This window comes from Phallusia mammillata, chromosome 2 (genome assembly GCF_965637545.1).
Source record: "Phallusia mammillata chromosome 2, kaPhaMamm4.hap1.1, whole genome shotgun sequence".
In the NCBI taxonomy this organism is placed as follows: Eukaryota; Metazoa; Chordata; class Ascidiacea; order Phlebobranchia; family Ascidiidae; genus Phallusia; species Phallusia mammillata.
Window position 1 is genome coordinate 28,975,775 of NC_137253.1, and position 26,741 is coordinate 29,002,515.

Genomic DNA, 26,741 nt, shown 5'->3' on the forward strand with positions numbered 1-26,741 from the left:
TACATCTTTAACATAAACATGTTGCTACTCAGGTACACATGTTTGATCAATTGCGGATTATTGAACTTAATTTTAAAAAGACTTCTATGCAGTACGCCTATCGCAGAGTCCAAAATTTCTGATGTTTGTGCAAAGTGTATTTGTTGTCTAAAAAGTACCACATCGAGATTGTCGCAGTCATCCTTCAAAATTTTCCACTTAAAATACGTTTGTTTGTGTGTCGTCATCGATTGATGATGTCATATTAAAGTTCTACAATTTTACTGTAAGTTGGACTCGATTGAACTTTGGGCTTTTCGAACCAGTTTGGCGATGTAGTATGTTGTTTGTGTGATCTAAAAGAGCAAGATATAAAAAAATCATTTTTGTTTTTTAAGAGGTATACCGGGTATGGATTGGTAAATCTGTGTCTGGTCATTTATTTGACAAGTTATCACTTTTGGTTGTCGCAGCGATACGAAATGGGAATGCTTGTTTGCTAAATTACATGTTGAATTTACTTCTGCTGTTTTTACTTTCGCCCTTTCCACACATTCCGTACAAAACTTTGCGAACTGTTTGACGAAAAGTTCGGTCAAAAGCACTGTAGATCAGCACGTTGAGAATCCTGCAACAAAAATTCATTTATTATTTCCCACTTTTTATTGCAGAAGAGGAAATTAGATTTAGGTACGTTACTTACCTGTTGAGCGAGGATGTTTGTACGGTGGCAAAAAAGGCGGCGGACAAGTTGTCACATTTGAGGTATTGAGCCATTTGAAGCAAATTGGTGATCACTATTGGAACTAAAGGTGAACATATTTGCCTGCTTTACACCATTCGTGCAAGTTTATCATGCAAGTTACTCGGCTACTAAGTTAGTTGGTATGTTCACCGACTATATGTTATTTTGCTGTTTGACCTACTACCAGACAAAACAAATGTTGCCTACCTACAGTAATGGTAAAACCAAGGTACATGGCACATGTCACTTTGATTAAAGAAGTTTCTTGGTTTTCTGCTGATTCAACACGTTTAAGTCTTCTGGACTGTCGTAGTCTCTTTCGAGCACTACATGCTGTAGCAAACGTAAGACCGCTCTAAATAAATGTCGGAATTAATTCTATTGTTTGCTGGGACTTTTGTAACAACGTTAAACAAAACATCAAATTCCCAAATGACATATTTTGTGATGTCATGCTATCTATTTTGCCGTGATAAGTTTGGTTGATGAAATGTGCCATAAGTTTCTTGTATTTGCAACGATCCCGTGATTAATTCAGCTCTCTACCAGTGGTTCTCAAACTGTGGCACGCGTACCGCTAGTATGGTACGTCGGAGCTTTTCAGGTGGTAGGTGATTAGCCTTCTGCGATACCTAATTTAAGTCCAATCTAAAATTGCAACTCATCTGATCAGCCCTGGCTCGGGTGAAATTCGTATTTTGAACATAATTTTGAAATTGCTAAATAAGCTAGTCTGGTTGAGAAAATGGGCCTATTTATTGGACTATCCATTCAAACAGGGTTTAGGTCTTTTAAGTGGTACGCAGCGATAGGAAAAGTTGTTAGCTGGTGCGCGACCTGGAAAAGATTAGGAACCGCTCTACATGCTATATACCAGGGATGGCGAACCTTTTTAGTTGAATGGGTCAAACATGATATCGAAATTCGGAAAGAAAACGAAGTGGGTCACATATTTTATTACATGTCAATGTCAATGCTAAGATGCTTGTTGCTGCATCTTTTCTGCAAGTCTTGTAATCCTAGGTAGTTTTCAGTTTAACACACGCAGCACTCATATCTGAGCTGAGACGATTCCTGGCACTTGATTTTATGAAATTCATGTGTGAAAACAAAGATTCGCAGAAATATGTGGAACCAAACAGCGTCATCAAAGTTACAACAAATCGTTTCAAATTGTACGTGTAAATAAACATATTGTTGCCTCACAATTGACTCAACAATCTGTATTTTAAGACAATTATCAATCTGGCAAAGGGCCTAAAGTTAACTGTTGCGTTGCTTTTTAATCTTGGAGTCTGGTAACCCTACAACTAGTAATCAGTAATCAGTTTTAAAACTACAAGTGGGTCACTTTGTGACCCGCGGGTCAGTGGTTCGCCATCCCTGCTATATACAGTAGCTGAAAGTGAAATTGTAAGTCATTACCATCAATATGTAAGGAAGAACCACCAAAATGCTCAAAGCAATAGCATCGGACACAGAAAACTCATTTTCTCCAACGGTCGCCATGAATTGAAACATCTCTGGTTTATATTGGATTTGAAAATATTCGGGTTTCCACACTAAAACACAGTGGAAGTGGTTTAACAATATTGTGTCAGTGTTGTTTTGTTTGTTACAAATATGCTCTACATAGGTCCTAATTATTAGTCGCAATTTCAGGCCTTCGTGGTGTTGCTTTACTGAATAAGTTAAAAATAAATCATTAAAGCTCATTTCGATAACTTACGTGCAAATGTTGAAGCCACAATAACAACAACCCAAAGGACTGCGAGGTGCCTCAAAATCGTTCCGCATGACTGATTTCGGTATCTGAATGGCGCGTAAATGGCGATGAAGCGTTGAGCGCTCATGTAGAGCAAATGATAGAGAGATGAAATGTATGTAAACAAAAGAACAGTGCCCATTGCTTTTGCTACGTCACTCTGACGTAGATCGATTACGAGCTGATTTAGCTCTTCAAAAAGTTAGTTGAGGTGTAAGGACAATATAGGGGACGCACACTGCGAAGAGATGTAGAGCTGGAATAAAAAATATCAAGTAAAGATGTGACTGTAAATCTATCCATTCTGTTTTAACTTGCTTTATTAACGGTGTAGGAACGAACAATACAAGGTCGATGGCTTAATTGGGTCCCCATTTCAATTTTTAGTGTGTGTTTAGTACTATACTATACTGGTAGTATCAAAAGTGTGTAAAGTTAATCTCCTTTGTTTATTGTCTCCCCTATGACGCAATTATCTGTTTGTTCATTGTTCTTGAACAAACGGTAATTGTTTGATTGAATAAACTATAAAGGATGTTCGAAACAAGTTATGACACGTGTTTTTCTGTCGTCAGTGCTTGTTTTTTTTTATGTCACAGTTGTGCCTTAAGGTTAATAGTACGTTATACTAACCTCATGCTAATGAATAATGAATTTGGAGTCTTGTTTCATATAATACAAGAGAACGTGATATACGGGACTATAATCAATGACACACCTGGGCATTTTACGGTCGGGTCACATCCGGCCTCTTGGCTGTCTTTGTCTGGCCCGCGTGAGGTCAAGGAAATTAAAAATATGGCCGATTTATACTTTGCATGAAATACGACAGTGTTGCTTTTACTTAAAAAAACTGTCATTTTTTATGTACAATTACGTAGTGACGCCCAGTGTTTTTTTAAGGTGTTTTCAAATTTCTCCAGCGGTTTCCCAAAATTTGGACTTGCAACTACAACTACAGTTTTTGGTATTTAAATGAAACACTTGCGGTCTCTTAAAACTACTTAGCGGTCACCCAAACCAAACCTTAAAAAAAACCCTTTACTGACGCACATGCGTAAGCGAACAGCTACAAGTGATGCTTGTCAAAGTCTTCATAAAACACAAGTTGTTCTACCCTATGTTACGCGATAAAGCCTATGGAGTCTTTTGTGTCCAAAATAATACAGTGGATGTAAGAAAGAAAAATACATTAATGCCCTGATTTTTACAAAGTAAAACACTAAAACGGAAATGTGATTCTCCAAATGGAATTAAAGTTGCGTTACGAGTTTTAACTCTTAGCGTAATATTGCAAACTAAAGTGTTATTTTTCATGCTTGCTACAATGGAGGAAATTGATACTGAGCAGATTGAAGTTCAAGTGATTGTTGGTTCGGCCCTTTAGCACTATAGTCACTATAGTATAGTGTTAGTTTTCTTTGTGGCCCCTTTTAATTAATTGCCCACTCCTGATCAATTGCAAACTTTGCCAATCGGCCTCTTCGAGTAGTTCACCCAAAGCCACAGCGTAATCAATTTGGTAAAGATCAAATTGCTTAGTCGAATATCATCATATTTTTTTACATCTTGATGTTTCGCTGTACTGGACAAATCCTTTACCTGTAAACATGTCCGCGATTGCAAGCGAGGTCTTCACGAGATCTTGCGTTTTCCGACTCCTACTTTTCATGACGAACACGGACGCGATCACTAGGGAGTTCCCCAAAATAATAAACGTAGCCACAAGCAGGATGTACGTCAGTATTGCATCCGAGCCTGCATTGCTGTGAACCCAAATAAGCATCATTTCTATTACACTGACTTGACCCTAGAATTGTGTATAGGAATTTTTTGAGATACGTCGTATATGTAAATAGGTTGGGGAACTTATGTTTTATTATCTTTAATCGGAAAATCAAAATTATCATTGTAAATTAAAAACTGTCATTTCCAAATTAACCCTCCAAATCTCTAAATAGGTTACAAATAAAGTCCATAATGCGGACCCATTGAACGTAATATTATGCAAGAACACAAATCTGAAAAAAGGAAACTATATTTTTTTATTCATATCTGGTGTTATTATGTTTCATTTTTCTTGTTTATATGTCAGTGTGCAGCATCCTTAAATAACTGGCATCGGTTTTACAATGTGGGCTCACTTGTTTGCAACGAAAATCCAGCTTACCTGCATAGCGGACAATCTCTTACGGTTGTGTTCCAACATTTTTCAATCGCCCCATAGTTGCAATATGAGGGAATCCCACAAAACGTATGATTATTTCTTGTTACGTTTTCAGCTGTCATTATTTTGCAGTTTATTTTATTTTTTTAATTATCATTTTCTTTAATTCATACCACACTCATGATAATGAGTTCTAATCCTACCTACACTATGATCAAAAAGTTTGACATTATGTTTGGTGAACCAGTGTGACAAACATATCTTAGACTACCTAAATTAGGTATCGTTTTGACAAAATGAGTTTAAATAATTCAAATGTATGTTTCAAGACTTGTTTTCAAGAAAATATTTTTTTACATTATTGCAAAAAAGTACAAAAGCTTGGCCCTAATTATGTCTACTTTGCCTGTAATATATCTTTCTAGTCCCTTGAAATTCGTTCAGACCAGGTTTGCAAACTAAATACTACAAACTCCTTTTTTGTCACAGTACTTTAAACTACCTAAAAAATGAAACAGAACATCCTGTAAGATTCGCTGTTTATCGTTATATAAGGTTTGTCCCTCAAACAGAACTAATTGTGCAGACCTGTTTGAATTGGCTGTGCAAGATCACTTTTGCATTCATGTGTTGTCGCGCCTTAAAAATAATACATTTCTGGCCTCTTTGCCGTCTTTACGTCCGCGCAAATGATGTAACTCACGTTTTGCTTTGCACAAAAAACTCAATAAACAAAACATGACCAAAGCCTACACTTGCTCTAGCTAATTCAGAAGTACGAATCAAGATTTATAATTTGACAAAAATTCTTAAAATCAAAATATCTTAGTATATCCACACGTCTTAATTAGTTACAACAACTAATGTTATAAGTGATGAAATCACATTTATGCCGTGTTTTAGTATGTTTGAGGACCGAATCCATGCATGCCCATAAACTATTTTGTCTTCTCAGAATAAACTATGATATATTTTAAACTTCAAATAGAAGCACTGAAACTTATTCTGGCAAGAAATCGCATTAAATTCTTCCCTAACTTCTTTCAGTCTTTTACTCGCACATATACCTAATTCATGCCAGATGTTTCAGAATGATTGAAATAATAGCAGAACGCGATAATCGCCTAGTGAACATGAATTATTAATTTCCTAAGATGTGTAAGTGTATCTTTGATTCTAACTCGTCAGCCTCAATTGTGTTGTGTCATCGGTGATCATTGTTATCAGTTTTGATTGTTAACACATCTTTTTGCGGTTTACTAGACACATTTTTTAATTTGGGAATTGCTTTGAAACACAAATTTAGTCATTGGCATGTTAACATTTTCCAAAACATATACAAAATAACATTAAAGTCACATGCTGGCCTTGTTCTGCTTCTAAAAGTTGTCTTATATAGTGCCTTATCAACGGCGCAGGGATATTACAGTTATACTTCCTTTCCCTTCTGCTTTCGTTTCTAGTTATGCTTTAATATGCCAAGGTGATTTTGCAACCGAATGCAGCGCAGGTTTCTGATGAGCCACGTACTTTAACAAATTTGGTACTAGCTGTTTTTTTCAAGAACTTGTACTTTTGCTGACATCAGTTTGCATATTTAACAAACAAAATACTAGTTGTTGTTTTCAAGAACTTGTATTTTGCTGACGTTTCGCCCACCAGAACGGCAGTGCTTTTTCATTGCAGTGAATAAAATATTGGGAGCACACAAGCGAAAATGCACAAGAGCAGTGAAATATGATACAAAAATTATTCACGAACAAAGGCTTTCCGCGAAGTGTCGTACCAATGTAGTTCGTTTCTTCACGTTTTTTAGTAGTATCCATAACCCCTGCTAAAACTACTTGATTAAAGTAAATTGACACTAATAAAGTCATTTGCAACAAAGTCGGTGTAAACTTTTTGCTCGTTAAGGAGGCATCAGGGTTCCCGTTAATTTGACTTGATAAATGATAAAAATTGGGATCAAGCCTAAACACAAACTGTCTTACAACTTAAAATACATGTTGCTACTGAGGTACACATGGTTGATCAATTGAGAACAGTTAAAATGAATTTTAAACAGGCTTTTATGCAGTACGCCCATTGCTTGTGTAATGTGTATTTGTTTAATAAAAAAGTACCCAACGAGATTGTCGCAGTCATTCTTAAAAATGGTCCACTTAGAATAAGCTTGTTTGTGTGTCGTCATCGATTCATGATTTCATTTCTTGGTTCTGCAGTTTTACGGGAAGTTGGGCTCGATTAAATTTTGGGTTTTTCGACTCCCTTTGGCGGAAGTCGTATGTTGTTTGTGTGATCTGGAAAGGGTAGGGTGTGAGAATTTATTTATTCTTGGTTCTTCGTACTTTTTTCGGAGGTATACTGGGTGGGTAAATTTACATCACCTGATGTGCTTTTCAGAATTTTGGAATCGTTAAGATACTGACTATGATTGTTGAGTTATATTTGCCGATTACGCATGTTGACTTACTTCTGCAATTGTCACTATCGCTCTTTCCACACATTCGGTAGAAAACTTTGCGAACTGTTTGACGAAAAGTTCGGTCGAAAGCACTGTAGATCAGCACGTTAAGAATCCTGCAACGAAAATTCATTACATATTTCCCACTTGCTGATTAGAAAATAAGGAATTAGTTTCCTTACTTACCCGCTAAGCGTGGATGTATGTACGGTGGCAAAAAATGCGGCGGACAAGTTGTCGCATTTGAGATATTGAGCCATTAGAAGAAAATTGGTGATCACTATTGGAACTAAAAAAGAAAAATAGTTTTACTTGCTATATACCGTTTGTGCAAGTTTATAAGATAGGGCTAATTACTTCTAGGCTAGTTGCTATAACGACCGACAATATTTTACTTAAGTGTTTGTCCTGATACCAGGTAAAAACAAATGTTGCCTACCTACAGTAATGGTAAAACCAAGGTACATGGCACATGTCACTTTGATTAGTGAAGTTTCTTGGCTTTCAGCTGAGTCAACACGTTTGAGGCTTTTGGACTGTCGTATTCGCTTTCGAGCACTACATGCTGTAGCAAACGTAAGACCGCTCTGAATAAATGTCGGAATTATTACTCTTCTTTACCCTGATGAAGACGACCTGTATAGGACGTCGAAACGTCGGAATAAAATTACATTTGCCAGAAGAGCTCTACAAACTTGATATTATGCCTGGCAGCAATAGCTTATATATTACTCTTCTTTGCTGAGACTTTTGCAACAACGTTAACAAAACATCAACTTCGCAAATGACTTGACACGTTAGGTATATGACTCCTTTGTTATTCTTGGTATATGCTTCCAGTACCATCAAAATGTAGGGAAGAACAACTAAAATGCTCCAAGCAATAGCATCGGACACAACGAACTCTTTTTCGCCAACGGTCGTCATGAATTGAAACATTTCCGGTTTATATCGGATTTGAAACAAGTGTGTTTTCCAATCTAAAACACAGTACACATGGTTTAACAAAATTGTGTCAGCGTTGTTTTGTTTTAAATGTCATACAAATAAACTTTACTTAGGTCCTAATTATGATTTTGGTTGTCGTTAATGTTCTATCAAGTTAACGACATTCTATTGCTGCCTACGCAAAGTAAACGGAGGACTATAGCTTGGTTTAATGCAATTTCGTGCAAAATGATAACTTACGCGCAAATGTTGAAGCCACAATAACAACAACCCAAAGGACTGCAAGGTGCTTTAAAATCGTTGAACATGACTGATTTCGGTATCTGAATGGCGCGTAGATGGCGATGAAGCGTTGAGCGCTCATGTAGAGCAAATGATAGAGAGATGAAAGGTATGTAAACATAAGAACGGTACTCATTGCTTTTGCCACTACACTCTGACGTAGCTCGATGACTTGATGGTTTAACTCTTGAAAGGTTAGTTGAGATGTAAGGACAATGTAAGGGACGCAAACTGCGAAGAGATGTAGAGCTGCAATAAGAAAATAGCAAGTTAACATATGTCTGTAAAGTTTGTAGAGCTATTCTGGCAAATGTAATTTTATTCCGACCTTTCGACGTCCTATACAGGTCGTCTTCATCAGGGTAAATAACACTGAATGCGACAAGTACAGTGTACGATAAAAACAAAGAAAAAAAGATTGAACGCAAGCACGCCACAATGCAACGAAAACACCGCGCGAGAACGAATGATTGGGCCTTTAATCTTTAATCCTTTTTAACATTCAGGGGAAGCTTTTACCAGCAGGTTCAAGGCACAGCGATGGGTTCCCCGGTCTCTGTAGTTGTCGCAAACATGACAATGGAAGCGCTTGAGGAAAAAGCCTTTTCAACATTTGCAAACCCACCAAGATTCTGGCGGCGATATGTTGACGGCATTTTTTGTGTCATTGCTAAGAACAAGGTTGAGGCATTTCTACGGCATCTCAACGAGGCGCAACCAGGCATTCGGTTTACCATGGAACTCCAATCGGTAAACTGTCTTCCATTTTTAGATGTTCAAGTCACAAGAACCGATGACGGTGTCTTGTACTCGAGAGTGTACCACAAGCCAAAGGTCACTCAACACCCGCCGAAAAGAACATCAACGGGATGTTGCCAACAGCGACGCGAAGATCACAAGGCCACCGTATTGATCTCAATGCGGCGTCTGTTGTGGCCCGGGAGCCTGACTACAGGAAAAGACTATTTCTTGAGTCATGGAATATTCACCAACGGGGCAACACAATGAACATCAAAACAGACGTGATGCTTTCAGCGTGCTACAGACACCTTCTTAAAGATTGGAGGCCCAATCATTCGTTATCGCGCGGTGTTTTCGACGAAAACGAAAACTTTTCGTTGCGTTGTGACGTGCTTGCGTTCAATCCTTTTTTCCTTTGTTTTTGTCGTACACTGTACTTGTCGCATTCAGTGTTATTTACCCTGATGAACACGACCCGTATAGGACGTCGAAACGTCGGAATAAAATTACATTTGCCAGAAGAGCTCTACAAACTTGATATTATGCCTGGCACCAATAGCTTATATATGTCTGTAAATCTGTCCATTCATTTCAACTTTGCTTTATTAACGGAGCAGACGCGCACAATACAGGGTCGATGGCTTAATCGAGTCCTCGTTTCTCTGTTTTAGTTACTATTATTGGCTATTGCTATTAAAAATGTACAAAATTAAGTCTCCAATTAGATGCATTGATTTACCTGTTCGTTCATTGTTCTTGAACAAACGATAATTGTTGGGCAAAATGAAGGATATGTGAAAAAAAAACGCTTTTTTGTACTTACAGACGACACCCATATAGGTAGTTCGCAATACCGTAAATTTTATGCTACATTTATGCCTAAAGCTTAAAATACGTTAACTTAACTTAAAACTTAATGCTAAATTTGCACTAAAGCAAGTGCAACAGGAGAACTTGTCGTAACTCATGATTCGAGTAAGGTGTTTTACATTTGTAGAAGGGAAAATAAATTGGGTTTCACGTAGGATCACGTGGGTTGTTAAGACTTGCTTTCGTGATTCGCGCAAAGAACATTTACAGAGCTTGGCTTCACATAATACAAGCAGTACTTGTACATAATGTATGGTTCTACTAGAATTAATTGCTAACTTCGACTGCATTTAGTATTGTTCACCTATAGCCACAGTGTAGGCCTAATCAACTTTGCAAAGATCAAACTGTTATTTTTTTTATCTGGACGTTTTACTATGTTGGAGAAATCCTTACCTGTAAACATGTCTGCGGTTGCAAGCGAAGCCTTCACCAGATCTTGTGTTTTTCTACTGCTTTTCATAACGAACACGGACGCGACCACTAGGGAGTTCCCCAAAATAATAAGCGTTGCCAAAAGCAGGATGTACATCAGTATTGCATCCGAACCCGCATTGCTGTGAACCAATTAAGCGTAATGTTTAACCAACTAATTGGAGTTTAATGGGACAGCTTTGCGGTACTTGTAAAAATGGTCAGTTTGAACCTTGCCCTTTAGGCCTATTGGTTGTAATATGTAGCTTGTGTAAGTTTAATTACCGTTTTAAAAATATCAAAACTACTATTGTAAACTTTTACTATCATTTCTAAATTGACTATAGAATTCTCCAAATAAACTACCAAGTCCACAAATGGACCAATTTATGGTAATTTTAGAACAAAAATCTAGCTCCGGAAACTCGTGTATTGCAGTAATGTAATGTTTCATTCTTCTCATACTAATGTACTTGTTTAGGACTTCTTTTAACTGGCTTTGCGTTTGTAAACTAACTTGTTTGTGAACTAAAGGGAACAGCTTACCTGCATAGCGGACAATCTCTTATAGTTGTGTTCCAACATTCCACGATTGCCTCATAGTCGCAATATGGGGGAATTCCGCAGAACGTGTGGTTAATTCTTGTCACTATTTCAGCTGACATTTTTTCAACTTGTTTTATCTCTTTTCCAACTGGTCACATTCATAAACTCTTCCTATACATGCTTGCGCATATGACTATGGGTTCTATACATACTTATATTTATAACAATATAACAAGAGATTATTTTTAGTACTTATAGTGTTGTCTTGTACATAACTTCGAATAATTCAAAGTCGAATATATATTAAACGCAGTTATTTGATTAACTCCCCAAAACGCCCTACGGTCTATGAAGTTACTTATGCACAACAGTTTTGGTATTAAGGGCCGCAATATGTCAGTCGTTTTGTGTTTACAAAGTACAGCTTAATCTTATTCCAATGACTCGTTTCACGAGTGTTATATTTCGTCTCAGTACTCTAAACTCCTTTCAATCTGAAAACGGAACATCATGTATATTTATGACTGCCTTTAAAACAGTCCTGAACGAACAGATCTGATGGAATTGGCTATGCAGTATCACTTTAGCATTCGTGAGTAGTTCGTGTTGGATCGCGCCTTAAATACCGGAAGTTAATTATAATTAACTTCCGGCCTGCTTTGGCGTCTTCGCACGAGTGATGTAACCCACGTTTTGATCGTCACCGAAACACAAAACAAACAAAGTATAAAGAAGTCAAAACCTGCCCTTGCTCCACCCTATATTGGCACGATTTAGATCCATGACAATTTGTTCAAAATATCTTAGTATAGATACTACTTCTTAACTAGTAATAATTTCACTGGCGGTGTGAAAAAATCACTTGTATATCATTTTTGTACGTTAGTGTCATACTAAGTCTAACCTATTTTAAACATAAAAAGTAAGAACCTTTCAGACTGGTTTAAAACTATCACAGCATGACTTTGTATAAAATACTCTACAAACTGTTTTCATCATGTCTGCTATACCGTTACCAGACCCGAACCTCATATCAGTGGTATTTGTTATCAAAACCAACAACAACCGCAGATGACACTCAAAAAAGAGGCAATCGGGCTAAAATTGCTAGGACGCGGTAATCACCAAGAGAAAATGAATTATTGTTAATCCCCTCAGGCCAAAAAATGTTTGTTTGGTTCCAACTCGTCAGACACATTTTTGTTGCGTCATCAGCGCCCGTTGTTGTCGGTTTTGATTTTTATTGCGTCTTTTCCGGCACTCTAAAATATCGATAATTTTGTGAGAATGAAGTAGGACATTGGCATGACATAATAGCTCAAACCCATTATCTGATACTGCAGTGTTGAAAAAGGATAACCGAACATCAGGACTTGTAAATTTTGTAACATAGTGACCAAGCTATGGCGAAGGACAGTCTAGATATCTTTCCGTTTTGCTCTTTTCCGTTGTGCCTACGTTTCGCGTTGTGCTTCTTTATGATTAAGTTTTAGGTTTGTTTTGTAAAGGACCACATCGCATATTTTCAAATAAACTAAACCCTATAAGTTGCAAGTACAACTTCCGTCAAATGCCTAAAGAAAGTGAATTAGCAACCGGCAGTATACTGCCAAAAGTGTGATAAGAAAACTCTGTAGGTTCTTGTCGTTGTACAACAGTGTTGTTCTGGAGTAGTTGTGGTTGCATCACGTTTTTTATAGGTCAATACCCCCGGTACAATTTCCTGATTAAAGTGACTATTAATGCTGTACATTGCCCAAGGCGAAATATGTTGTTTACATGCGAATGTGATAAACTGGCCTTTGTACAAAAGAAAAATTTGTCGGTTTAGTACTCTTTTAACTTCGTTCGTTAAGTTAAGTCTTTATGTTATTTTTTTACCAAATTAATTTCACCAGATTAATTTCCCCATAAATTTCCCTAAGCATTAAGCGCTATAATTATTGCAATGTCCCTAAAATGGACACGAGATATGACATCACTTGTTTAGCCGTAACGGAATTAAATGTAGATCAGTATATGTGATGTCACCGGTTAATATGCCCACTTGTAAACTTATTCCATATCAACATATTATAGCACTACACCTAGTATAAAAACACGGATAACTCGTTTTCAACTCACACAAATGAATTCTCCTCTTATCATTTTGCTACTTAACTTATAGTTGGTTTATAGAGAAGGTTGAATGCCAATATTCAACTATCAGACTTATCGAGCAAAAAACACAACAATGCATGTTTCAGACTTGTGCCTTTAAATGTCCGATTTCCTGGGCTCCTTACGTCTCTACGTTTGCATAGCTGACGTAATTCACGTTTCACTTGCAAAAGTTGTAAAACTAGGACTAAAGTTGGATAACAGTTTATCCCAAAATCGACTGGCTAAAGAAACACATATCTCAGTTTTGTCCTTGATCGGTATTGCTCTTACTTCCAAAATCAACAAAATGAAATATACTTCCTTTGCTTTTCAAGGTAAATGGAAAAAACATTTTAAACCTGTAGACCCACTTCCGTTTTTTAGTGTACCTTTTGAAACACGTTTTTCCTGGGCTTTACTTTGTGACTTTCAAGAATCTTTACCACCTTTGTTTGCCTGTTGAAACTTGAAGTGTCCACTTTGAGGTTTTCAAAACGCTTAATACAACAGCAACACCCCATAATCGACAAGTGAATAATTATTAATAACTATTGATTCCCTTAGGCTATTTCTTTGATCCCAGGCCGTCAGCCTTGTTACAGCATGTTTTTGGCATCGCGCTCTTTGATCATTAACTCATTTTTGCGGTTTGTTCAATCAAATTATTTTCTGTTACACCGTAAAACAGCTTGTTGATTCCAAATCGCTCCTCGTTAAGAAAAATGCGATGGCAGTTTAGGTTAGGCTTATATAACGACACTAGCTTATGTTATGAGAACATTTCATCAAGTTTTATATTTTGGCTGATAGAGATACCAAAAAATTTTCGCGTTGGTGCTTTTTGTTTATCGCTTTGCAATTGACCTGTTATTTCCCAGCGCCCTCTTTATTGTAATAAACGCCCGCGAGCGAGCGCTTGACCCACTTTTAGCACTATTGACCTAACATATTGACCATATCGTAATCTCTGAGTATAAAACCCTTGGAAAGTAGCTTGTTACAAAACAAAACTGCCAAAAATTTACTTTTCTATCATGGTGTCCACAGCGACTGTTGAAACGTTTGCATTATATTGTATTTACTATGCAAGCTCACTGAAAGTTTAGGTTTTGATCGAAATAGCTATAAGCATGTAAACACAGACAGTGCTCAGTCACAATTATCCTACTACCATAAGCGTATTGTTTTAGATTGCTACATCACTTTGCACCCAGGGCAAAACAATACTTTATATATTGTCTATTGTTTTATCGTTAATAACTCTGCTCGAATCATAGATGTTATGTACTCAATGTAAACTTCTAGCCATAACTCGTTCTTTAAAGTCACTGGTTTGAACAGCATTGTTGCAACCAACATTGTGTGATTTCAACACAGACTCAGACTGATTTGCGTTTTCTTAGAAACGTGATTAGGTTTCAAAAAGCACGCTTGATGATTTGCCAATAAAACGCAGGCTATTATGTATTTTTGCACGCAGCTTGGTTTTCTCGGAATGGGATAGTAACTTGACAAGAACAAGCTGTGGAGATACATATTACCGCCTCGCTGCGTCGGGGTAGATGTGTTTATATTTAGACTTGGGTTTGATTGCATTGACACTGAAACGTAGACTAACAGTTTGCTAATCCCTATGTTGCCCTGTGTTTGTATAATCAATGAAGTGTTGTTAATATTTTGGATTTTTGTTTTCGAACTATGTGTGTAATCGGATAATTTGCCATTTTGACGGGTGTGTAAACGGTTGTATGAATTTTCTATTACTTCCTGATCAAAGTGACTGTTGATGCTTTACAACGACTTTCAGTAGTTTGCAGCGAAGTAGGTGCAAAGATATGATATAAACGTTTGCTAATGTAAACCTTGTTGTGGTTTCAATTTATTTGTGGATTGAAGTCCATGCAGCACAATTTTATTATTATTCAACCTTATAGTCTTAATAGCATAGTGAGTAATGAAATAAATTCCCTTAATTTTCTGTTTATGGTGTTAGGGAAAAATATAAATACTTCACAACTTTGAGGACGAACGGCTTTTACTTTTATTGCACAAACTTAAACCAACAAACAAAATTAGGTTCATTTTAGTCTATCGATCAAAGCAACAACCTGGATGATTCTTTTATTGAGTTTAAAGTGCGAGTATTACGATGTATTGTTAAAAACAAAATAATTGTGCTAAAACTTTATCTACATGATTCTCTGATCTTCGAAGATCACCCTTCATTCTGGTACAGTACATAAACATGGAGTCACAGTGAATTTGTTAATGAATCAACTTTGTAAGAGAACGATTTAGACCTTTTAAGGACGTTGGTACAGTGCGATGCAGTTTCTCTGCAAAATGTATTTGTGGCAGGAAAAAACGAATAGTATAACTCATCGAAATTGGATCGTTCATCTTTCAAGATCAGTCATAAAACGCCTTGTTGTTGCGACGCTTAGGATTTCGATACGTCATTCATGACGTCACCTTGCTTGATGACGTCATCATTAGATTTCACTCTTTTTACGGTACTTTGCCCGTGGTTTCGCGCATAAAATTGCCGAAGTCGGACGTTGTTGGAGTCTAAAGACAAACAACGCATCTTGTAACAATGCCATCAACAATTTTTAGATATATTTTTTCATACTTCGGCAGCTGTTACTTTCAGTCTTCCCGCGTATTCTGTAGGAGACTTTGAGAATGGTTTGCCGGAAGGTTCGGTCAAAAGCGCTGTAAATCAGCACGTTGAGAATCCTGAAATGAAAACGTCCTGTCGTATACTAAACTGTGTCATACAGAAAAATTGACAGGGCCTACATTCTTACCCGCTGAGCGTGGATGTGTGCACAGTAGCGAAAATGGCAACAGATACCGTGTCACATGTTAAGTATTGACCTATTTGAAGAGCGTTGGTGATAACGACCGGCACTAGAAAAAGTACGTTTTGTTTCCTCATATTAAAAACGTTTCCACAGACTATACCTTCCCTGAGTGTTTATTTTCACTTACCTACAGTAACTGTAAAACCGAGGTACATGCAAAATGTGACTTTAAGCAGCGAAGTTTCTCTATTTGCGGCTGAGTCGACTCTGTAGCTTCTCGACCGTTGAAGTCTTTTTCGAGCATTGCAAGCTGTTGCAAAGGTAAGACCACTCTGAAAAAACGTCAATTTGTCTGTTAAAATGTAGCTAACAGACTTGTTTTGTTTTGACATCGGTGACCACTTTTTTAGTCTTTATTAGTCTAGTATTTAATATCTACAAACTTAGTCTTAGTATTGCATTTCTTGGACACCAAACTATTAATTATATAAACAGAAAAATATGCTTGTTGTACCATCACAAGGTAGGGCAGAACAATACAAATGCCCATTGCCACCGGATCGACGGTCGTCATAAACTGAAACATTTCTGGTCTGTAGAAGTTTTGAAAATAATTGCTCTCCCACACTAAAACACAGTAAAAAAGCATTTCACAACCTCTATTAATGTAAGGGTTACCGCTTTTGTCAACTTTGCAAATACCAAACTTTAAATTAAAACAATAACAAAAATAGCACCGAATCAACAACCCATCTAAAAGTAAAAAAAAACTTACATGAAAAAGTTGACCCAACGATTAGAATAACCCAAAGGATTGCAAGGTGCTTGGATACGCTTCTTCTAGATTGATTTCTGTATGTAAATGGCGCGTAGATAGCAATAAAGCGTTGGACGCTCATGTAGAATAGGTGATAGAGAGATGAAATATATGTGAACATCAGAACAGGGGCCATTGCTTTTGCCAAGTCACTCTGCCGTAGCACGATGACGTAATCATTGAGTTCCTTGAAGGTTAGTTTAGGTGTGAGGACAATATATGGGACGCAAACTGCGAATAGGTGAAGACCTAAAGTCAAAAAACATCTGTTATTGAAAAATGTGAATCAGTATCAAACTATGCCGTGTAGCTTTGTTACCCAGTGAACCGTAAACGTGGTTGTTTTCAACTGTCTAGCTTGCAAAACCGACTATTTGACAATTGTGGACTCTTTTACAAAGAAATACATGTTGAAGTATTCGGCTTGTTAGAAACTTAAAAATGTTTTTTAGTATTTTATTTTGCTGTTACCACTGTATTAATCATGCAATAAACCCCTGGGGAAAGATAGGCCATTGACCAATTATGCCACATTTAAACGTTCTAGCCTACTTTTACCTGTAATATTTTATGATAGTGTAAGGGAATAAACATTAATTTTAGACAGTCGTATACTAAATTCTTATTTTGTGCAAATGTTACATCTAATTGTTACCTGTGAACATATCTGCGATTGCAAGAGAGGTTTTCACAAGATCTTGCGTCTTTCGACTCTTGCTTTCTATTACAAGGACGGACGCGACAACTAGGGAATTTCCCAGAATGATGAACGTTGCCATAAGCAGGATATACGTCAGTATTGCATCCGAACCTGCATTGCTATAGAGACCAACAGCAACGTGTTTGTTTTGATATTGACTTGACCCTTTCTTATTAAACCCCGAAGGCATCGTTCATTGTTTTGCTTTTCGTTAACGCTGGGGTCTATAAATTGTAACTTATATATTTCTATAGTTTATCCTTGCTGCTAAAGTCATACTTATTGTCTAGCATTCTAGTAAAGTGGAGTTTCCAACGTGAGGTGCTTCAAAATTAGCAACAGTATTCTTTCATTCGAATCCAATATACCTAAATTGACCACAAAATTTGCAATGGGCTATCATTGATTCAAACCTCTCAACTCTCTGGTACTTCAAAAACAAAAAAGTCCTTTCTTTTTATTTAATTTACTTATTTCAAACCTTTATGCTAACACTACTTCGCGATGTGGTTTAAATGACAAAAAAATTACCTGCATAAAGAACAATCTCTTATGGTTGTGTTCCAACATTCTCGGATTGCCTCATAGTCGCAATATGGGGGAATTCCACACAACGAGAGGTTGAACATTGTGAGATTCTCTGGTTTCATTCTTTTCTCCTAATGTGTCACTTTTCTACGTCTATATACCCACCATTTCTGTCTATCTATACCTACACATATAAAAACAGTTTGGAGATAATTTTCGCTCAAGCGGTGACTTGAACAGGTGTTTATGCTCGAATTTTTAAGGTTCGATTCTCATTAGGTTGGTGGCGCAACTTTAATGAAGAAACCACTTAAGCCAAACCGTTGCGGTAATATCAAACATATAAATCTACCATTTCTTACAGGTAAGACTCACCGTGACGTACCGGTCCGCGAGGAGTTGGTTACTGGGCCGTATAACTTTTCCCGTTGAATGGTTTAAAACATTTTGCCCATGTATACCGGGAATGATAAACTAATTTAAGTGTTTTTATTGCTAAATATTTGTAGATTTTTAAAGACCGGTCCGCGGTAAAATTTCACTTTCAAAAACGATCCGCGGTGCAAAAAAGGTTGCCGACCCTGTTATAGCTGTTCAGAGCCTCAGGCGAAATATGGTATTTACACACGAAATGACTATCCAAAAACTCGGCCATGCACGTAATGTGGATTACGAAAATAATGTGGATTTGGTATTTTAGTAATTTAAGTCAAGTTAAGCCTGTTGGTGGGTTTAACCAAGTCGATTTCGTTTTGAACATGAAACTCAAACCAAATCAGTGTTCCTAAACATAAAGTCGAGAATGATATCACTGCTTAAACAACTACGGAACTAAATGTAGGTCAGTATATATGATGCCGCAGGTATTAACTTAATCCTTGCACGACGGAACTGACAGATCAAAGAACTGCACTTTTCATTCACAACGCCATAACCCCTTTCCAACTCACACAAATAAAATCTTCTAAAAAAATTACTACCTTACTGCTCGTGGGTGTGCAGCAGATTACATGCCAATATTCAACATGAATGAATCATAATATTGAAGTATCAGCCTTGGGACTATCAACCAACCAAATTCTACAATGCTTGTTTAAGACTTGTGCCCTGAAATGACCAATTTCCTGGACTCGTTGCGTCTCTACGTTTGCACAGCTTGCGTAATTGCACGTCTTCATTAGTGCAAAAGCTCGTGGAAAAGTTTTAATACCAGGACATATAATTGGTAAAGAGCTTATCTATGATATAACTAACTAAAGAAACATATATCTTTGTAGTGTTTTCGATCGATATTGTTCTTACTCCCAGAATCAATTTAATGAAATACTAATTCGCCTGTCAAGGGTGTGTGGAAAAATGCCTTCCAAAGTCGTACAGTTGCTCCCGTTTATTTTTAATATAGGACTCTCAAAATGTTATAAGGGCTTTAATTTTTTTCCTTTCAAGAATCCCAAAGAACTTGTTTATCTGCTGCAGCTCGTACTAATGTTGACCAACAAAAAAAGGTTTTCAAAACGCCTAACCCAATAGCAACTCGCGATAATCGACAAGTGAATAATTGATTCCCTCAGGCTATATGTTAGTGTGTCTGTGATTCTAGGCCATCAGCCTTGTTTTGTTAGAGCATGTTTTTGGTATGATTTTATGACGGCTTGGTCAATGTTTCTAAAACTTTTTTCTGTACCCTTTACAGCTTGTTGGTTTTAAATTGCGCCTCGTTATAGAAAAACTCGATGACGGTTTAGGCTTATGCTTGTCAACCATTGATTTCAAGGTAGAGATAGCCAATTATAGAAAACGTTTGACCAAAAACTACTTTACCTGATTGAAGAGATAAAACAAAATCGTGTCGTTGCAGTTCTGTTTAACGCCTTGCAATTGACCAGTTATTCCCCAGTGACCCCCTTTATTGTTATAAACGCTCCCCAGTGGGCGCTGGCACTCACTTTTAGCACTACTGACTTAACAGATAAATCACTTGGTAATCTCGAAATATGCAACACGAGACACGAACTTTAAACAAGCTTGTACCAAAAAGAAAACTTCAGAGTTTTACTTTTCTTGAATGATGTCAATAGGTCGAAACGTCTGCATTATATTGCATTCACTGTAGAACAAGCTAACTGCCAGATTCGTGTTTGATCAAAATACAGAGCACATTTTAGTTGCAGTTTGCCATAAATACATCGCCAACTTATTACTCATATACTGCTTTGTTACGGCTGTCCACCAAAAATGCAGTGCCCTGTGCTACTGTAGATTACCTTAACACTTTATACCAACGAATGAACAGTTCTACTTCATACCTGTTGTTCGAACGATACCTTCGCCAAAACCGCGCCGACACGCCATGCCGCTGTCTGGTGTGAATACCCTACCGTTTCCCGTCGAACGCAAAAAAACGCGTCGTTATCCGCCAACCGCATCTGGTGTGAATGTCGCTTTAGAGCTAGTGTTGGTTAATACGCAACGCAGTTTCCTTTAAACAGTGCTTCTCGGCAAACGTCCACCATAGGCCTGTGTGAAAACAATGTTAAAAAATGTAATGTGCTTTTATAGACGTGCGTAAATAAAATGTTTGGGAAACATTGGTTTGAGACGCTTGAAAATGTAACCAATGTCTGCTCGTTTGAGTCATTTCAGACTTATCTAGCAACATCATGCGTACTTACCACTTTAATCTTACGAGATTCTGTTGTACAGCTGCAATTAAAGCTTTAAAAAAAGTAGCTTGTTGTTTTTACCAAAACCACGATGAAATAATCAAATTCCTGCACTTACGACCCTCATTTGACCACATGGTTTTAAATTACACAGCATTCGTCCCGTAGTTGGGCTTTTTGAAGTTTCGGGCTTTGTTTAAAAAAATCGATTTCGGGTGATGTTTCGAGCATGTACTTTTGGGTTAGAGGTCCAATTTCAGTACAACTTTCCACTGAAGATCAATGCAAACAATATGGTGCTACTTGAATAAATGTCCAATTGGTCCTGGTTTTGTTTTTGTGTATTATACAATTTTTGGGGATTCATAATGTGAACATTGCTAAAGCAAACATCAAGTTATCACTGCATTGGCCACTGCAGGAAATTTTGCATTGCTTTAATTTTAGGCTACTTGTTCCTCTTTCGCACTGGTTCATGAAGACAGGTATTAAGCGCACTTACATCCTTCCGTGTGCTTGCGTCGGATTATCACAAAGGCTTCATGCACTCACTGCATGACTTTCCTGCAAGGTAGGTCGAATTTCAGACGCTTATGGGTTCAGCGGGTCTTTGTCAAGACTTAATTTTTAGCAAGGCTCGCAAACCTTTATTCCAGCAGCGGTTGGTCGATATTGAAAGCTTAGGCGATTCTTGGATAATCTAGGTTCTGCATTAAGAACAAAGTTATTTATAGATTTTGGTCTAAATGAATAATACATGTTTACAATTGTAACAATGTCAGGGATATCAGTTTCTCAGTAATAGAAATCAATATGAAAGCACATTTTTCGTTTTGTTGCGATAAATCGTTTCCAAAGCAAAAGATGTATAACGTTTATCAACCTCAAACGGATCTAAATTGTTGACTTCGACGATGTTTAACATATTTTATAGTTGTTTTTGTAGCAAAGACTTGATTGTTAGGCTATGAATAACCAATACTTTGAAAGCAACATGAACACGACATACGAAGATCCAATACCAGCGATGGCCCAAGGTATTCTTTCGACAATTCGGCGACGTTTCCGCCAGAACAACAGCTTTGATTCAGTGGCTTTTTCAAAATGCATGTCCACCCCTAACACTGAAAAAATATCTTAGCTTAAAATTGTTACTTACCCAAAACTTGATGTAATGAATGAAGACCATTTTTAGGGTGGCGGCTACAGCAGTGCTGCATGTTATAACTTTAAAAAACTTCTAAGGTTGGCGCGTCATGCGTTAACGTATTTACCGTGAGCATGGCATCACAAAATTTGCAACGTGTAAATAAGGTTTTTTATAGCATTTAGGGAAAACGACATTTGTAACGTGTAGATAAGAACTGTTACGTTACCTTTAGGGAAACTTAGGTAAGTCTTTTTTTGTTTTCAGTTTGATAATAATGTAAAAATCGATATCTCTCTGCATGCTGACTACCTTCACTTGAGCTATAGTTCTACCTTTGAAACAAATTCATTTCGTCGTGTTTATGTAGGTGCGACACAATCAAAAAATCGGTATGAGAATCTGGCAGCTTTAGATGGTGCAAAACAGCAACCACCCTCTGGCTCTTCTCAGCCACAAATACAATGCCGGCAAAAGAGTTCAAGTTCAAGGAAAATGTATTTTGGAGTTGTAGTATGTTTTGCATTCTGTGCAGTGGTGGTTCTTCTGTTAATTTTGATCTATTTGGTGAGTAATGTAATGTGTAAAATATTCAAAATGGGTTAATCAGAAACGCTGTGTGCTAAGATATAAGCCGGCAATATAATGCTTTTTAAGACTTTGTAGTTGTTTATTTAATTTTTATGGTAAGCTGCATACAGAGTACTTGATACACTCGATCTATAAGGTCGGATTAGTGCAGCTGGTGACCGCATAAGCTAATGTAGCGGCGGTCTAGTTTTTCAAATGCTATGCCTTCATACAGGTATTACTCATATGACAAACTAAGTCCTTTAGGTAAACTACAAACAGTGCACACTGTTTCGACCTATAAGGTCCAATCAGTGCATGTATGACATAAGCCGTTCTGGCTAATGTATCCATCGAACGGCTATTCATGCAGTTTGTTTTGAGTAACATGCTGTTCTTTATTTTTGGGGGAAATTTTTATTTTTACTTACAGGGGCTCACCAACTTGTTAGCAGCCAGCAAAACGGGGCAAATTGCTAGTACTGGTAAGCATTTGCAGACTTTATGCGAAAACATAAATGCTAATTAAATAAAATATTTTTTGCAAAGCTGCCACGTCTACCCATACGTCATGTTGGCATTTAAGACAAAATGGATTCACTGGTTCGGGCATCTACACCATTAAACCACGAAATCACTACCCTGCAATTCAGGTAAAGTGTCCCAGAAAATTGGCATTTTATAAAAATTGGCATATATTACATGGACTTTGTTAAGTTGTATTATTTATTCTTGTGGTCTGTGTGCTTTAACTGTCTTACAGAAAAATCCCCCTAAAGTGCTCATCAACTTAGTTTACTGTCACATATGCACATACAATAAGATCCTTGTACAATTGCAGTTTTTTTTAAGTAAAGTCCCCCGTCCAAGGGGATCAGGTTTAAAATACTCCTGCTTTACAAGTAAATTACAATCGACTTGCCATTTTCTATTGACTTAAATGACCAGTATGTTATTGTTGAATGCCAAGCGCAGGTGTTTTGCGACATGACGTCAGCTGAAGGAGGTTGGACTCTTGTGGCGTCAGTTCACAAAGATAACAGGATCCAGAAATGCACGGCGCGTGATAAATGGGCAACTCCATCACCCAACGGAACTTCCTATTACACTGCTACTGGTAAAGCATATTGCGCATGTTTTCATTGAAATGCACACGTAAGGTCGTTTATACATTATAGGTTCTCCGAATTGGTACAATGGCATCACCTTTGGCAGCATCAATACCTGTTTAGGTGCTGACTACAAAAGTCAGGCCTACTACAGCCTCCCTGTAAGTTTGTTTTACATTGTAGTGAAAGTATCTATTACGGAAGTACCCAGGTCGCGCAGCCTAACAAAGCACATTTTATACACAACTATAAAAAAGTTCTAAGCCTAGCCTGAAATTTTTCAAGAAAATGTAACCTCGAGCCGGGAGTAGGATAAAGTAAGGTCACATTATCAAAATGTGGTTGATTGTGAAGATCTTTTATCACTAAAGCATATGGCAGTACCTAAACTCAAAAGCCTTTATTTTAATGATCTTTTTTAACAGTTTTATTAAAGCAAAATAGATTTTTTGGCGAGAAGAATCTCATGGCACAAATTCAAGTTTATGGTAATATTATAACAACTTCCTGTTTGCTCTAAAACTCTAACTTGCATTTAGGCCACAGACGTTATGGTTTCACATGTCCCAAACAACGTCCCTGTACAAGACATCGTAACTTCATCGTTTCTTACTTACTACACGAATAACCAGTTCTTAAAACAAAAAGGTGGAAGCCTAAAAAACTTTTTTAGATACTACAATCCCTTGAACAGCCTTACTATTGTTGGTAAGTTTCATTAGTTTTTTTTTCGGATTCTAATTTGTAGAATCTCTTTTTCCTTAGTTAAAGATTTCAACTAAGGTATTTCAAAAGCAGTTTTTTTACCACGAGCCAAAACAAAATAGAACAATTAGGCACTTACCTTAAACGTTATTTATACATGATCGTTTAATTTGGACAAAAAAGCACAATTTAGTTAAGCAACATATTTGTTCACAGGGCTGAATACCAAAGTGCTTCAAAGCATTGGTGGCTCCCTGTTTCTGGCTGTAAATCCGTGGACGAACTACACATACCTTGCTCTGCCATCAGTAACATTCGCTCCTGCCCATTACCCCACATATCCTGTATTTGTCAGCAACGGATTTTCGGTACAATACAAAGTCGTAAAACTCTTGTATATTTAGGTTTCGTGCTCTGTTTGTATAGACTAGTTTTATTTTGTTAAACCAGAGGTCGGCAACCTGTTTTGTACCGCCGATTGTTTTTGAAACTGAAATTTCCACGCTGCCCGGCCTTTAAAAGACTACAAATCAAATTTTTGGCAATGAAAACGACTACATTAGTTTGTCATTCCCGGACTACATGTGCAAAATGTTTTAGCATTTAACCTGAAAAAGTATACGGCCCAGTAACGAACTTCTCGCGGACCACTGTTATAAACAACAAACGACATACCTTTAGGTTTCCTTCAGCTTGAACGATCAGCCTTACAAGCTCATTAAACCTGGAATAAATTACACGTAAGTTAAGTAAACGCAATTACACAATGTTGATATTTTGACATACTTTATCATACAGGGATCATTTCAATTACCACGTACTGGCCGTGAAAACCCAACCATTTATTATATTGGCGAGCATTGCCAACCAACGCGGTTTCAGTCGTTTTAGGATGAAGGTGAGTATTGCAAGTAACTTCTAAACTGCAGGACTTTCCTTATACCTGCTCGAATTTATTCACGTGGTTCGACTAGATCCGGTTTGTAATGTCTAAATAAAAACAAGCGCCTTTTAATTTCGATCAACTACAAACTTAGTCGATCTTTCCCGGGGACAAATCCCAAATATTATGAACTTTTAAAAAACGTCCTAATTATATGAAATTTTGCAAAGTTTATTAAACATACTAAGTCCTCAAAGGTTATGTTTTGCCCCGTGGCACCACAACTTAACCAACTAATTCCTAAAATAGGTGACCCTTTTTACAATGTTCGAATTGAACGAAAACCGGACAGCTTGTAGAATTTGTTATTTATTTTTTGTTTTACCCCATTATGTCACCACTTACTGCTTCGTTTCTTTGAAAAGGAACGTTAAATAGGACATACTTCGAACAATATTTGGGGTAAATCTAGATTTATATAGTTTGTACTCTACATAGTATTATTATTTAAGCCCAGTGCCGATCATTGTGTTTTTACCTTACAACACGTTCACATGGTTATCTCTTGAAATGCATTATCTACAACTTTGCATGTGTGGGGACCCATGAGTTTCTGCTTGCGGAAACAACTAAGGTTATAAAAGACAGTGGATGATATGTATATAAATACCCATATATAAATAAGCATAGGAAATATATTAATGTTTTAAAATAGGTTATAGTGTATGTGCAAGGGCAATATGTGCTAAGCCACCTTTCTAGTTGAATTTACTATTTGTTCTGAAAATTTTCTTACTAATTTAGGTTGTATCAACTGCCAACTTAAACTCGGCATATACGTCCACCCCACAAGTGCCTTACATGTACAAGGGCTACAGAATACAAATTGAATATGGACAACGATCTTTTTCCAATCCATTCTTTACCGAAGCTTTCTTTGTCATTGCAGGGACCCAGGTTAACATGATACGACTTTTGCTGCTAGGATTTTTTGTGATGCTCTGTTTTATAAAACTAGGAAGTGCTTAAAAACTTAAATTACACTTTTTAGAAGTGGAATGCTGCTACTTTTGATTTTTCGGTTCTTCTGAAACCTGTCGCAAGTAGTTATACCACTAACTTTACTACGGAAATTCAACTGGGAAACAGGACACGAAACGTACTGGCCGGATACATGTTTCTTTATAAGTAAGTCCCCCATGTCATAGACTCAAGCAGTCAAATGCTTAAAAAAATTGCAAACTTTTTCCGAATACGGACTGGGATATAGTAGGGCCATCTGGAAATATATATTAAAATGAGTAAATTAGATATACTTTTAGGAAATTTTTTTTTACAAAATTAAGGCCATGAAAAAAATTATAAAAATTAAGGCAGGTTTTGACATTCAAGGAGAGATAATAAAGATTTGCTTTTGGTTCATATAACTTAGTTCACGATGTCATACACTAACTTTAACAACCTACGGTTAAACAGGTTCACATAAAACAACTAAATTTGTGCACCCAAAGGTGGTAACCTCTTTTTAAAGATTTTAAGCAAATCTTTTAGGTATAAATTAAGTACAGTATTGCGGATAGCATGAAGTAATACATGCGTAAATACATGTGGATATTAAGAGAAATCTTATTACAAAGTACTTTCCAGGAACGCAGCTCACTTCACATATCCTCAAATGCAAGCTTTCGTCAACAAGATCGTGGATAATGCTGGTCAGTGTGTTTTTTACAATCTTTTGTTTTTTCATTT

At 37.0% G+C, this 26,741-nt stretch overlaps 3 protein-coding genes across 8 annotated transcripts; 1 reads left to right on the forward strand and 2 right to left on the reverse strand.

The window, feature by feature from the left end:
- Window positions 1-477: 477 nt before the first annotated feature.
- Window positions 478-11,130, reverse strand: LOC145213615 (uncharacterized). Of its 5 annotated transcripts, none has more exons than XR_013856854.1 (9): window positions 10,922-11,130; window positions 10,358-10,518; window positions 8,309-8,599; window positions 7,964-8,100; window positions 7,560-7,707; window positions 7,307-7,409; window positions 7,130-7,236; window positions 6,780-6,956; window positions 6,273-6,487 (listed from the first exon to the last, which is right to left on the reverse strand). XR_013856854.1 is itself a non-coding variant. In XM_080081977.1 (8 exons), exons 1-8 carry the CDS (start codon window positions 11,038-11,040, stop codon window positions 6,901-6,903), a joined length of 1,122 nt encoding a protein of 373 aa, XP_079938103.1. In that variant the 5' UTR covers window positions 11,041-11,130; the 3' UTR covers window positions 6,273-6,900. The 5 variants fall into 5 exon arrangements, 2 of the variants coding, with proteins under 2 accessions (XP_079938104.1, XP_079938103.1); XR_013856853.1 differs by having other exon boundaries at window positions 6,273-6,490; XR_013856852.1 differs by having other exon boundaries at window positions 6,273-6,496.
- Window positions 11,131-15,171: 4,041 nt separating this feature from the next.
- On the reverse strand, window positions 15,172-20,634 carry LOC145214535 (uncharacterized). 2 transcript variants are annotated; one of them, XM_080083087.1, is made up of 9 exons: window positions 20,222-20,634; window positions 17,919-18,099; window positions 17,343-17,506; window positions 16,646-16,936; window positions 16,385-16,497; window positions 16,058-16,202; window positions 15,874-15,976; window positions 15,696-15,802; window positions 15,172-15,631 (listed from the first exon to the last, which is right to left on the reverse strand). In XM_080083087.1, the coding sequence occupies exons 2-9, from the start codon at window positions 18,035-18,037 to the stop codon at window positions 15,504-15,506; spliced, it is 1,170 nt and encodes a 389-aa protein (XP_079939213.1). In that variant the 5' UTR covers window positions 18,038-18,099; window positions 20,222-20,634; the 3' UTR covers window positions 15,172-15,503. The 2 variants fall into 2 exon arrangements, with proteins under 2 accessions (XP_079939213.1, XP_079939212.1); XM_080083086.1 differs by having other exon boundaries at window positions 18,291-20,634.
- Window positions 20,635-21,423: 789 nt separating this feature from the next.
- On the forward strand, window positions 21,424-24,513 carry LOC145213260 (uncharacterized). Its single transcript, XM_080081494.1, has 8 exons — window positions 21,424-21,615; window positions 22,096-22,292; window positions 22,729-22,780; window positions 22,845-22,948; window positions 23,244-23,412; window positions 23,474-23,565; window positions 23,944-24,112; window positions 24,326-24,513. Exons 1-8 carry the CDS (start codon window positions 21,546-21,548, stop codon window positions 24,511-24,513), a joined length of 1,041 nt encoding a protein of 346 aa, XP_079937620.1. The 5' UTR covers window positions 21,424-21,545.
- The last annotated feature ends 2,228 nt before the right edge of the window (window positions 24,514-26,741 follow it).

Bases quoted from the DNA above. Each gene is read 5' to 3' on its own strand.
- LOC145214535 (XM_080083087.1), bottom strand. From the start codon at position 18,037: ATGAAACCAGAGAATCTCACAATGTTCAACCTCTCGTTGTGTGGAATT. The intron at 15,977-16,057 runs GTAAGTGAAAAT...TACTTTTTCTAG, and splicing joins CGGTTTTACAGTTACTGTAG to TGCCGGTCGTTATCACCAAC. The intron at 15,803-15,873 runs GTAAGAATGTAG...TTTTCATTTCAG, and splicing joins CACACATCCACGCTCAGCGG to GATTCTCAACGTGCTGATTT.
- LOC145213260 (XM_080081494.1), top strand. From the start codon at position 21,546: ATGAATAACCAATACTTTGAAAGCAACATGAACACGACATACGAAGAT. The intron at 23,413-23,473 runs GTAAAGCATATT...TATACATTATAG, and splicing joins TTCCTATTACACTGCTACTG to GTTCTCCGAATTGGTACAAT. The intron at 24,113-24,325 runs GTAAGTTTCATT...ATTTGTTCACAG, and splicing joins GAACAGCCTTACTATTGTTG to GGCTGAATACCAAAGTGCTT.
- LOC145213615 (XM_080081977.1), bottom strand. From the start codon at position 11,040: ATGTCAGCTGAAATAGTGACAAGAATTAACCACACGTTCTGCGGAATT. The intron at 8,600-10,357 runs GTAAGGATTTCT...TTCTTATTGCAG, and splicing joins AACCGCAGACATGTTTACAG to CTCTACATCTCTTCGCAGTT. The intron at 7,410-7,559 runs GTAGGCAACATT...TTTCTTTTTTAG, and splicing joins TGGTTTTACCATTACTGTAG to TTCCAATAGTGATCACCAAT.